We start from the raw sequence: 12,452 nt of genomic DNA on the forward strand, positions 1-12,452 counted from the left end.
TGATTAAGGTCTTTTCACTATTGTAAAGTCATTTCTATGAATGTTTCTTTATAGGAAGTTATGTTATTCATAGTATACACAAAGGGGAAAGGAATAGATTCAGTAAGAGATAGAAATAGAGACAAACATTGAGGGTTGACATTTTGAAAGATGCCATAAATCAGCATAGAGAATGTCTTCCTATTTCAATTCTGTATATATCAAAAAAAGTGGTTTAAGATCCTGCCATTTGAAAATGCATTATATCTGTGCATTTTTAAGATTGATAGGCTTAAATAATTGTTGTGAAATTTGGGTTACTTCTAAATTTTTAAGGTACAGAAACTATTTTTTATTTTTCTCCCTTCCCTCAAATACATAGTTGGGAAGGGATTTCCTATTTGCACTGTCTTTATTACTTTTCTGTATTTGTCTTAACAGCATTTTGTTCCCTTTGTTGCTGAAAACTTAACAGAAGCTGACTATGATTTGATTGGTCAACTCTACTACAAAGACTGCCATGCCCTGGATCAGTGGAGAAAAGGCTGGTTTTCTATGGAAAAATCTAGTTTGCGTTTTTGTCTCCAAATGCAAGAAGTTCAGGAAGATAGAATGCACTTAAGAAGACTGCAAGAACTAAGTGAGATGATTTTTCCTCTTTCATCTTGTATTTTGGATGTAATTCTTTATTGCATATAATAGTAGCTTTTAGAGAAAATTTGGACACCTTACTTCCAAACATGATTAAGTCATATTAATAATTGTTTTTATGGGTTTTAATGTCAAATTTTAAATGATAGATTCATGTTTTTCTCCTCTCCCTCCAGCAATCAGCACAGTGGTTCAAAATGGGGAAAAAATGGATATCTTGCTCTTGGTAGAAAAAGGGAGGTAAGTACATTTTTGTTTTTTTTATTCCTTATTACAGTAACTCTAGGAAGTGTAGGTTGTTTTGGTTATTTTCTTTGAGGGAGAGCCCACTCTTTTATAGCCTGTTGGAAATTTTCCGAAGTATCTGTATATGTATGTCCATACACACACACACATACACAATACAGTAGGTATTGGGGATATAGTGCTGAATGAAATGGAGATGATTTATACCCCCATGAAGCATGTGCACTAGTGGCAGAAATAGAATAAGCAGACAAAAAATACATAGTATCATGTCCATCAGTTTTAAATGCTTGAAGAAAAATAAGGTGAAGAGAGAGCCTGATGGAGTAGTATTCTGTTTTAGAGAGGGTGGTAAGAGAGTATCTTTGATCGGAGATGTGTATAAGGTCTAAAGTAGCAAAACACGAAGCAGTCTGAATGGAGCTTTCCAGGTATAAGGTCAAGGATATTTTGAAGACCCTAACAGTGTGCTGTGGTTAGCATGTTCACAGTCTGCAAGCAAGCTGCTATTGGCAGCTTGAATCTTCAGATGAGTTTGAGAGTGGAAAGAAATTATTTTAGAGAGCTCCCTGGGCCTGATCATAGAGGCCCTGACAGGTCATGATATGTATAGATTTGAATTTTGATTCTAAGCATAATGGGAAGCTGCTCATTTTGAGAGCCAGAATGTGATCTCACTTCGGTGTTTAAAGGGCTACTCTGACTTCAGGTGAATAAGCTTTTGGGGTACAAGAGTGAATGTGAGTGTCCAGTTAGGATGCTGCTACAGAGGCTGGGCAAGAGATAGCAGACATAATGAAATAGTGTTGAGGACTGGTTGGAGTTGCTGTGAAGACAAAAGCCAGAGGGTGTGTTGATGAATTAGATGAGTGCAAGAGATAAGGATACCCCAAGATTTGGCCTGAGTAAGTACATGAATGATAATGCTGCTTTTCTCCAAATAACAAATATAGGAGAGTAAGTTTAGAATATTAGTAAGTTTAGTGTAGTAGATTGAGAATTTGGTATTGAAAATGATACCTTTGAGATGTCTATTCGGTAGCGAAGTGGGGCTGGTGAGTGGGCAAGTGAATATACAAGTCTGAAATTAAGTGGAGAGGTGGTGACTGGAGATGGAGATTGAGAGTCATCAGCACATTGATGATAGTTAGCCAAGGAACTGTTTGGATTCACCTAGATGAAAGACACCTGTCTTTTCTTCCGTTTCATGGAAAGACGTCAACAGCTTAGACAGCAAACATATTGCTGATTATTTATGTCAGTGGGTGTTTTTTAATTTAGAGGCATAATTAATATTCTGTGTTTTTATTTTCTTATTTCTGGGACTATAATGGTTCATGATAGTTGAGATTCTGATTTTTGGTACCAGTTGATGGTTTCACTGTAATTTCAGAGTACTTTTGATTATATGTTCACAAATCACAATGAGGTAGTATTATGTTTGGATAGTATTACCATTAAAGAACTAGCACAATGCAGTTTTTACAGTCATCCATTCATATTTACAGAATGCCTGTTGCCTCCTACTTTAATGGTAAAAAAGTTATCGGCAGTTTGGATTTGGAGTCTGAACTCCCTAAAACTTATGTTTTTAAACAAATAAACCAATAGCAACTTGTTAGTTGAATTTATTGTATTTATCATTTATATTATCAGATTATTATAGCCAAGGTATTTTTTTTTTCATGACCATTTTCAGGCTAAGATGGATTTGACCAATGGTATATAGGTTTCAATTAAAATGTTGGAAACATGAATTAAAATGTAGCAAACAGGGATTGGAATTATTCTAATCAATTTGATGACTTTTTATTTAATGCTCACTGCATACAGTGCCCTCCCCTATGATGCAAAATAGGGAAGCCAGAAAACTGAATGTTTTGTTTTTTTGTAACATCTTGACCTTTCCGAGGGAGTATAGGAGTCAGTAGTTGAACTCAGATACACTACACTTGGAGTTCACAGAATAGTTGAAAACTAATGTAATTGCAAAATAATGATCAGAGCTGCTTAATCATGTTTTTGACGATAATTTCAAAATTTTTATCTACGTGTTATTAACAAGTTATGTTGCAAGCATTTCTACTAAAGAACAAGGAATGTGTCAGAGAAATACAGGGGCAAATATATAACCAAGTTATTTCCCTTAAGTCTCTTTGAACAGCTGCCATACAAAATGTACCATTTGAAAACAACTCTATTTATCACATACTTACATCCTGCTTTTACTTGCTTTTCTTATTTTCTCCAAATCAATAATATTCTGACAACAACAAGAATACAACGATGAGAATGTGCATAGAACTCACTATGTATCAGGCACTATTCAAGCACTTTAACAGCCTTCCAGTGCCTGTATGATGTTGAGGAGCATAATCTGTTACCTCTAAGATAAAGCTGCCAGTTATTTCACCAGCAAAAATGGGTTTATTGGGGACAGAGAATTACAATTAGGAACAAGCATGCTACAGTGAAAGCGTAAGCAAGTCCAGAGAACAAAAGAAAAGGAGTGATTCTGGGGGACTTGGGAGTGGGGGACTTTTATAAACAAAGAGTCTTGTGGAGTAAAACTGGCAATTTATAGTGGCTTTTCATTGACTGAGTGGTAATGGTTTCTTTTTTTTTTAAATAAATTTATTTTTTATTGGTGTTCAATTTGCCAACATACAGAATAACACTCAGTGCTCATCCCGTCAAGTGCCCCCCTCAGTGCCCGTCACCCATTCACCCCCACCCCCCGCCCTCCTCCCCATCCACCACCCCTAGTTCGTTTCCCAGAGTTAGGAGTCTTTTTGTTCTGTCTTCCTTTCTGATATTTCCCACCCATTTATTCTCCCTTCCCTTCTATTCCCTTTCACTATTATTTATATTCCCCAAATGAATGAGAATATAATGTTTGTCCTTCTCAAATTGACGTATTTCACTCAGCATAATACCTTCCAGTTCCATCCACGTTGAAGCAAATGGTGGGTATTTGTCATTTCTAATGGCTGAGGAATATTCCATTGTATACATAAACTACATCTTCTTTATCCATTCATCTTTCTTTCCTTTTTTTTTTTTTTTTTCCCCATTCATCTTTCGATGGACACCGAGGCTCCTTCCACAGTTTGGCTATTGTGGATATTGCTGCTAGAAACATCGGAGTGCAGGTGTCCCGGCGTTTCATTGCATCTGTATCTTTGGGGTAAATCCCAACAGTGCAATTGCTGGGTCGTAGGGCAGGTCTATTTTTAACTCTTTGAGGAACCTCCACACAGTTTTCCAGAGTGGCTGCACCAGTTCACATTCCCACCAACAGTGTAAGAGGGTTCCCTTTTCTCCGCATCCTCTCCAACATTTGTGGTTTCTTGCCTTGTTAATTTTCCCCATTCTCACTGGTGTGAGGTAGTATCTCATTGTGGTTTTGATTTGTATTTCCCTGATGGCAAGTGATGCAGAGCATTTTCTCATGTGCATGTTGGCCATGTCTATGTCTTCCTCTGTGAGATTTCTCCTCATGTTTTTTGCCCATTTCATGATTGGATTGTTTGTTTCTTTGGTGTTGAGTTTAAGAAGTTCTTTATAGATCTTGGAAACTAGCCCTTTATCTGATACGTCATTTTCAAATATCTTCTCCCATTCTGTAGGTTGTCTTTTAGTTTTGTTGACTGTATCCTTTGCTGTGCAAAAGCTTCTTATCTTGATGAAGTCCCAATAGTTCATTTTTGCTTTTGTTTATTTTGCCTTCGTGGATATATCTTGCAAGAAATTACTGTGGCTGAGTTCAAAAAGGGTGTTGCCTGTGTTCTCCTCTAGGATTTTGATGGAATCTTGTCTCACATTTAGATCTTTCATCCATTTTGAGTTTATCTTTGTGTATGGTGAAAGAGAGTGGTCTAGTTTCATTCTTCTGCGTGTGGATGTCCAATTTTCCCAGCACCATCTATTGAAGAGACTGTCTTTCTTCCAGTGGATAGTCTTTCCTCCTTTATCGAATATTAGTTGACCATAAAGTTCAGGGTCCACTTCTGGGTTCTCTGTTCTGTTCCATGGATCTATGTGTCTGTTTTTGTGCCAGTACCACACTGTCTTGATGACCACAGCTTTGTAGTACAACCTGAAATCTGGCATCGTGATGCCCCCAGCTATGGTTTTCTTTTTTAAAATTCCCCTGGCTATTCGGGGTCTTTTCTGATTCCACACAAATCTTAAAATAATTTGTTCTAACTCTCTGAAGAAAGTCCATGGTATTTTGATAGGGATTGCATTAAACGTGTAAATTGCCCTGGGTAACATTGACATTTTCACAATATTAATTCTGTCAATCCATGAGCATGGAATATTTTTCCATCTCTTTGTGTCTTCCTCAATTTCTTTCAGAAGTGTTCTATAGTTTTTATGGTTTCTTATTGGCTGGGCAGTTGCTGGGGCGAGAAAAACTTTCTTCCTCCTGCCTGAGTAGTAAAGAAGTATTTGTGGTATTATGGACTTGCCAGATTCCTGTCCTGTTGGATCTGCAATTAACCAACAAGTGGTTGTTCATGAGAACTCCTCTTTATGGCCTCTTGACTCCATTCTAAACAAGATTTTCTTTTATTAATTTTCACAAATCCATTTTGAAATCAAAGTGTGGTCAGTTTATAACTTAACAACCTTAAAGGTTCTTTTCTTTTTAAAACAAGAATTAAGTTTAACTTACCAACACCAAATTATTCTCAAGAATAAAGTAAACAAATGTACCAGGATCCTGGATAAACGTTAGGTTACCAGAACTTAAAATTTCAACATTTTATGGGAAACTTTTATTAGAAAAAAATGATTTTGTTAGAAAAAATATGTATATATCTCAATCTCCATATAATTCTTACCTAATTAAATAGAAAGGGGGTCAGAAGTGAGAATTGTTAAGAATGAGCCTGGGAGATTAGGAGTGTGCTGGTTATAAATCCTGACAGAACAGAGAATGAAGATGTACCAGCAGTGGCACCTTGTGTGGGGCAAAGTAGGCTTTAATATTTATATATCTGTGTATGTATATACACATGTGTACATACATATTTGTGTGTATTCCTATGTGTATATGTTATGTGAATAAACTGGCTTCAAATAGGGAATAATAAGAAAAGAGCAGGTTCGAGAGGGAGCTTGGGAAATAATAAGTTTGATTTTATATATGTTGAACATGGCTTGCTTACAAACATCTAAGGACCAAGTGCTGGGATGAAGTTATATTTATAGATCTGGTGTTCATATAAAGGTTAATGGGGTGGAGTTACAGATTTTGGAGTTACCCATATATAGAAAGGAGAACAGGACATCACTTAGGAAGAGTCTATAGAGTGAGGAGGGAAGAATTAATGTGTTGGAACCTTGATGACTATACAACCTTTTAGAGGCCAAGTAATTGTCAGGGTGGAGTAGCTGCCTTGCCTTGTTAAGCTAGTTTACCCGGAGAGTGAAGCAAGAAACCAAGAAAGAGTTGGCGTCACAAAACCCAGGGAGAGAGAGTGTTTCAAGAAGACAGGAACAGTCAAAACTGGTAGGTGTTGCCTGATGAGGGCAGATACTTCATTGGATAATTGATGTGGAGTCCATCTGGTGACTTTAAAGTGAGCAGAAGTGATAAAGCAGAAACTGGATTAGATTAAGCCTGGGAATTGAGTAACTTGAAACAGCTGGTGAGGAGTTTGGGAGGATGTCTGGAGGTTAATAGGATTAGCGAGGTAGAAGGGATTTGTTCCCAGGAAGGGAATATGTGTGCAGTTTGTTTTAGATGGTTTGAATTTGTGCAAGTTTAAATTCTGATGGAAAGAGACACAAAAAAGGGAGATATTGAAGGTATAGGAGAGAGGACAAGAAGAAAATAAGGTCCCTTGATTGTAACAAGAAGAAAAGAGGAATTGATGGATGGTTTGGATATTGGAAACTTTCTAGATCTCATGGGTGGAATGTTGAGAAAGATCCCCATTTTATGGTTTTCAATTGCTTTGTGAACTAGAATATAAGGATGACTTCTAAGTTTTCTTGGCCTGGGTGACTTTAGGAATGGTCATATTCCTTACTGAGCTAGGGAATGTGTGCTACTCTCCTCTACTCAAAGAAGGCCAGTTAATTATAGATGTGATTGCTTAAGAGCTGTTTTATTACCATGTCAGAAGAAAATTTCATTGCATTGCTCTCTTTTTCATCTCTTTTTTGATCTTTTAGCCTGTTGAGAAATAATGACTGTAAGCTAATGTGTAGATTGTTAGACTTGTCAATGACAGATAAAATTGTGGCTTTAGGAAATAAAACAACTTCCAGTTATTCATGTTGATAGCATGTAGAGATATTGTGAATAATTGGAAGAGAGAGAAACTAACCAGCTATAAAATTAACCTTTTGTTTTTTTTTCTAGTAATACCTTGAGCCAGAATTGCAAATCATAAATAAATTTAATAAATTAATTTCACATCTTTTCCCTGTCCTTGTCTACCTTTGATTAAAGTACTAAAATATATTAATATTTTTTAAAGCCAAAGAGGAGAAAGAACCCCCTGAACTGGAAAAGTTCATATATTGATAATCATCAACTGAATATAGTCACTATTTAGATATAGATTTTAATCTTCATGATGATTTTCTCTGTGCATAGCATGAGTATCCTCAGACAGAAAAATATTGCAATAATATTTTGCACACACAGAGCATTTTTGCTCTAAAAAGCTCTAAACAGAAGGTGTTCCAGATGGTGTCGCTTTAATGTGTATTCTTTGTATACTTTAAAAATTATTATTTTGGAAAATAAATATTTCTTGATTACACTTAACGGTTTCTGGCATGCTATTTGGTACTATTATTGGGACTGGTTTTCTTTTATGTCTTAGGATTTCTATGTGTGAAAAAAAAAAATAGTTTCTGAATATCTGTCATCACTGAGTGTTCTGGACCATAAGGTCAGAGGGCATTTTCCTGGATAGTAGGTTAGATATCCACTTTAACTGGAATGTTCAAAACATCCTTTTGTTAAAATTTGAAAACTCTTTTTGCACTTTAGCTTGCATTCTCTGTTTATCTTTTTCTGATGAATAAGCTGCTCTGTTCACAATCTTCACTTTCTATACCTACATGCCCATTTGTCAAAGATACCTATTCTTAAGCTTTTACTGAAAGGTTGTTGGTTATAATGAATACAACAGGAATAATTCAGATATGTTATCAGAAAAAAATCAAAAGACTGGCATGTTTTTTTCTGTTTTTAGTGGGTTTGTGTTTGTTTTTTAAGATTCCTTGGTTGACCCATAGTAAAGCATAATGCCCTTGATGGTGCCCAAGCCTGGCTGCGTTCAGTTTTGATTGCAAATTCCAGACATAAAGAAGCTAACACTGGAGAATAAACACTTCATCAATACATTCCACAATTATGGAACAGACTACTTTTCTCATTTTGGGAGATTAACGCTCTGAATTTAAGATTCTTATTTCATATCAGTTTATTACATATGATGTTTTTTTCCCTCTTGAATTGTATTTTGCAGCAGCTGATATGTTAGCAATACTCTGGAGGGTGAATTATCTTAAAGTGGTTTCTAAATTGTGCATGTAATTGCAAATTAAATAGTAGCCAATTGCCCACAATATCAGCTTGACTGCTTTTGTAACTTTCTGATGATTTAATTCGTAGAGATAGTTTAATCTGAATGTTGCCAAGACAAACAAGATATTCTCTTCTCTCACCACCCCCATAGGTTTTACAAAAAGAAAGGGACTATTCAAAATTATATTATAGAATGATTTTTTGTTAAATAGAATTACAGTAAAGGGAATGCATGACTATTTAACACAAGGTAGATTTTAAAGTATATATTATTTGCTTCAAAAGTTTCTCTTACTTTAAAGCACTGCTCATATACTGAAATGTAAGCTTATGAATAAGTAAATGTGATTTTATCTGAAAAGTACAAAAGAATGAGAAGATTGCTTCTCAATAAATGGGAGCAGGATATTTTTTTTTTTTTTAAGAGAAGTAAGTATATTTAACAGGATTTGGAATTCTAGGTAGGATTTTAGTAGGAAAAAATGAAGGGGCTAAGAGACTAAAGTATTCCAGGAGGTGGAAACAATAGGTTCAGAGGAAGAAGATAGCTAGGGAACAATATCAGTGCAAATTGACCTTGACCTTGAGTTCCTGAGGAGGAATCATGAGCTGATAAATCTGGAAAGATAGATTGATATCATATTAGTATTACAAGTTAAATCTAATTAATAATTTGCTTTGTTCTGGTTCTGGAAAGGATTGCAGGTTCTTTACAAAGATACAGAAGATATATTTTTTAAAGATATTTTAAAACTTAAAAAAATACTATTGTTGAAAGTGTGCATTTGGATTTATTCTGCAGCCAGTGGAACATCATTAAAGGTTTTAAGCAGACTAGAAATAGGGCTGTTTCTCCTATTCCTATAGGTGATTGCCTAATAGTGTGCAGAGATGAGATTGTAAAACTGGAGATTTTGCCTTTCTTGAGGAATTAGGTGTTTTGACATTTTTCCTGAACTGTTGGCTTTAGAAGAAATAAGATACTTAGAGTAGTATTTCTTTCTGCATTATTTTTATGACACAGTCTCTGCATCTGCAGATTTTCTTAACAATTGTTTGCTTGCATCTGGCTAAAATTCCATCCTTATTCAGCAAACTCTTATCTGAAGGTGTGGGAAAAAATATCCTGTATCTCTATACATTAAAATAAGAGTGATTATGGATGCAATGACTAAAAATGTGCCAGATTCCTATTTCTGACCATGAAAAAATAATTGGCATGGAACATTCCCTCCCATTTCAAACAGCTAGAAAGCTGGACAAAATATGAAACTATTTTCAGACTTTGGGACAGTTGGCATTACAGGATTGGGATTGTGGAGAGAAGGGAAACAAACGAAGTAAGATTTAAGATCACCTTGTCTTGGGATTTCTGGGTGGCTCAGTCGTTGGGCACCTGCCTTCAGCTCAGATTGTGATCCTGGGATCTGGGATCGGGTCCCACATCGGGCTCCCTGCGGGAAGCCTGCTTCATTCTCTGCCTGTAGGTCTGCCTCTCTCTCTCAGTCTGTGTCTCTCATGAATAAATAAATAAGTCTTAAACAACAACAACAACAACAACAAAAGTTCACCTTGTCTATCTGTAGGCACTTTTCTGTCTGTTCATGGCACAGAGAAAGGTGAGACCAGATTGTGGTGGTTTTACTATAATGCAAAGGTAGAGAGAGAGATAGGAGTTTAAGATTTTAGTTAAGATTTTCTTAAGATGTTCCAGAAAGAATATTAGAATAGAGGTAAATATGTAGAAGAGAGTTTTGGAAATCTTCATAGAAGTTCCCTTTCACTTGTGGCTCAGTATGAATCTGGATATTGGTAGGGTAAGATTCTCAGAGGCCAGGCAGAAAGAACTTCCATGGTACTATGAGATAGGCAGTTTACAGAGCTTGGAAGACATTGGGATATGTTCATATTCCATCCAGGGAAGTTAGGCCTCATTGAGCACACACGGCATTGATGAAGACCCCAAAAAGGTAACATCATAGATTTAAGGCTAAATTAGTCTGAGGGTAAAGGTAGATTTATTTTTACCTTATTTTGCTAAGCCTAAAAAACAGACTTCCAAAGGATCCAAGTGCTCCACAAGTAATTTAGTTTCCCGGGATCAAACAGGCAAATGATGTCAAAATAAATATCAACACTCTAAAAAAAAAGACAACAGTCCCAAACAGCACTCATAATGTCTAGCATTTGGTTAAAATTACTAGTATGAGAAAGCTGCAAATCAGTTCACAGGAACAGACCCAGAAATGAGAAAGATAAAGGAATTAGCAAAGACTTGGAATAGTGATTATTAAATATTATGAATGCATCCAAAGATGTAAAAACATAAACATAATGAGAAAAAATGGATAGTTACAAAAAGAACCGAATGGAATTTCTAAACCTGAGGAATACACTATCTGTAAAGAAAATTTCACTGGATCAGGAGTGCCTTGTTGTCTCAGTCAGTTTAGCATCTGCCTTCTGCTCAGGTGATCTTGGGTTCCAGGGAGCAAGCACTGTGTCTGGCTCTCTGCTCAGTGGGGTGTCTGCCCTTCCTCCCTGCTTGTCCTTTCTCTCTCTCTCTCTCTCTCTCTCCCCCTCCCCCTCTCAAGTAAAATATTAACAAATAAAATTTCACTGGATCAGCTTTAATGCCATAGAAGATTCCACATAAAAAAAGATTGATGACCTTGAAAGCATGACAGTAGAAGCTATCAAAAGACAGTCATGGAAAGGAAAACGATGAAATAAAATCAACAGAGCCTCAGTGACTGCTTGGAGCAATATCAAGCAGTCTCATGTTAAGTAGAATTCCAAAATGAGAGAAGAGAAAGAAGTAAAAAAGTCTTTGAAGAATTATACGAAATTGATAAAAAACTATTAATCCACATAAGTACTAAGATCATCATACCTTAAGCATGATAATCAAATTTCTAAAAACCATTGGAGGGGAAAAAATTAAATACCAAGAGAAAAAAGACCCATTAAATATAGGTGATAAAGATGAGAATGTCTCGTCACAAACAGTGTAAGCCTGAAGATAGTATATTGAAATCTTTTTAAGTACTGGAGAAAAACAAACAATAATAAAAAACCCTCCAAAATAAGCAGACCAGCAGCTGTTAACCTAAATACTAAATTTAGCAAAAAATATTTTTCAGAAATGAAAGCAAAATAAAGTAGTTTTGGCCAAACAAATGCTGACTTACAAGACTCAATGTTTTCATTTTTGTGTAAATGGTAAGATACTCTCTTCTTCAGTCATGTTCGTGGGGCATGTTATCTGCTTTTTAGTTGTGTTTAAAATGTTCTTTATGGGATTGTATTTATCTTTTATACAGCCAAATTTATTGATCTTATTTGTGAAGATATTCTGATTTTGGGCAGTAGACCAGGCTCAGATATGATAGTCTATCTACACTTTGTGTTATTATAATGTAATTTTGGGAAAATTGTTTTTGTAAGTCCTGAGCTTCATCTCTAGGTATAATTGAACAGTCTTGATTTATTACAGGATATAAGAATGTTTCTTGATATGACTTTGAAGTGCCTTTTAAAATTTATGTTTGAGGAATGGACAATGAGAATAATTTATTTCTCTGTAGTTAGATTTCTTCAAAGTAACTTTTCAAATTTTCAAGATGTTAAATGAAGTATTATTTTGAAATTCTTTTTTTTTCTTTTTTTTTTTTTTTTGAAATTCTTATTTAGAAATGTAAAATCGTTGTTTGCTAATGCTTGGAATCACAAAGTCGGCCAGCATTTGTGTTGAAAATGTCTTTTGGTATTTTATTTCATGCACAGAGATTAAATAGGAGTCACAGAACAAAGTTGTTGAACTGGGCTGTGAAATGTCATACATCTACTTCACCAGATGCTGTGTTTTAGTATTCAGTCTTTGACAAGTTGACTCAGGAGTTAACTTGTCATTACTTGTTCTCTACCCCTCACTAGTTCACAAGGAGACAGCTAAACTTGTCAACATGGGATTTCTTCCAACTAGAAAGAAAATTTAAAGTTTGAAATGTGCACAGTT

General features: G+C 35.5%; 1 protein-coding gene across 10 annotated transcripts in view; it reads left to right on the forward strand.

Annotated features, from left to right (window-relative positions):
- ARAP2 (ArfGAP with RhoGAP domain, ankyrin repeat and PH domain 2) overlaps window positions 1-12,452 on the forward strand; it is a 192,381-nt gene that overhangs the window by 100,550 nt on the left and 79,379 nt on the right. For all 10 annotated transcript variants that reach the window (XM_077879956.1, XM_077879929.1, XM_077879992.1 and 7 more), the window contains exons 18-19: window positions 421-619; window positions 807-870. In XM_077879956.1, the coding sequence (XP_077736082.1) occupies window positions 421-619; window positions 807-870 (263 nt within the window). The remainder of the gene's footprint in view (window positions 1-420; window positions 620-806; window positions 871-12,452) is intronic.

The sequence above is a fragment of the Canis aureus genome, chromosome 2, assembly GCF_053574225.1.
Source record: "Canis aureus isolate CA01 chromosome 2, VMU_Caureus_v.1.0, whole genome shotgun sequence".
NCBI classification, from domain to species: domain Eukaryota; kingdom Metazoa; phylum Chordata; class Mammalia; order Carnivora; family Canidae; genus Canis; species Canis aureus.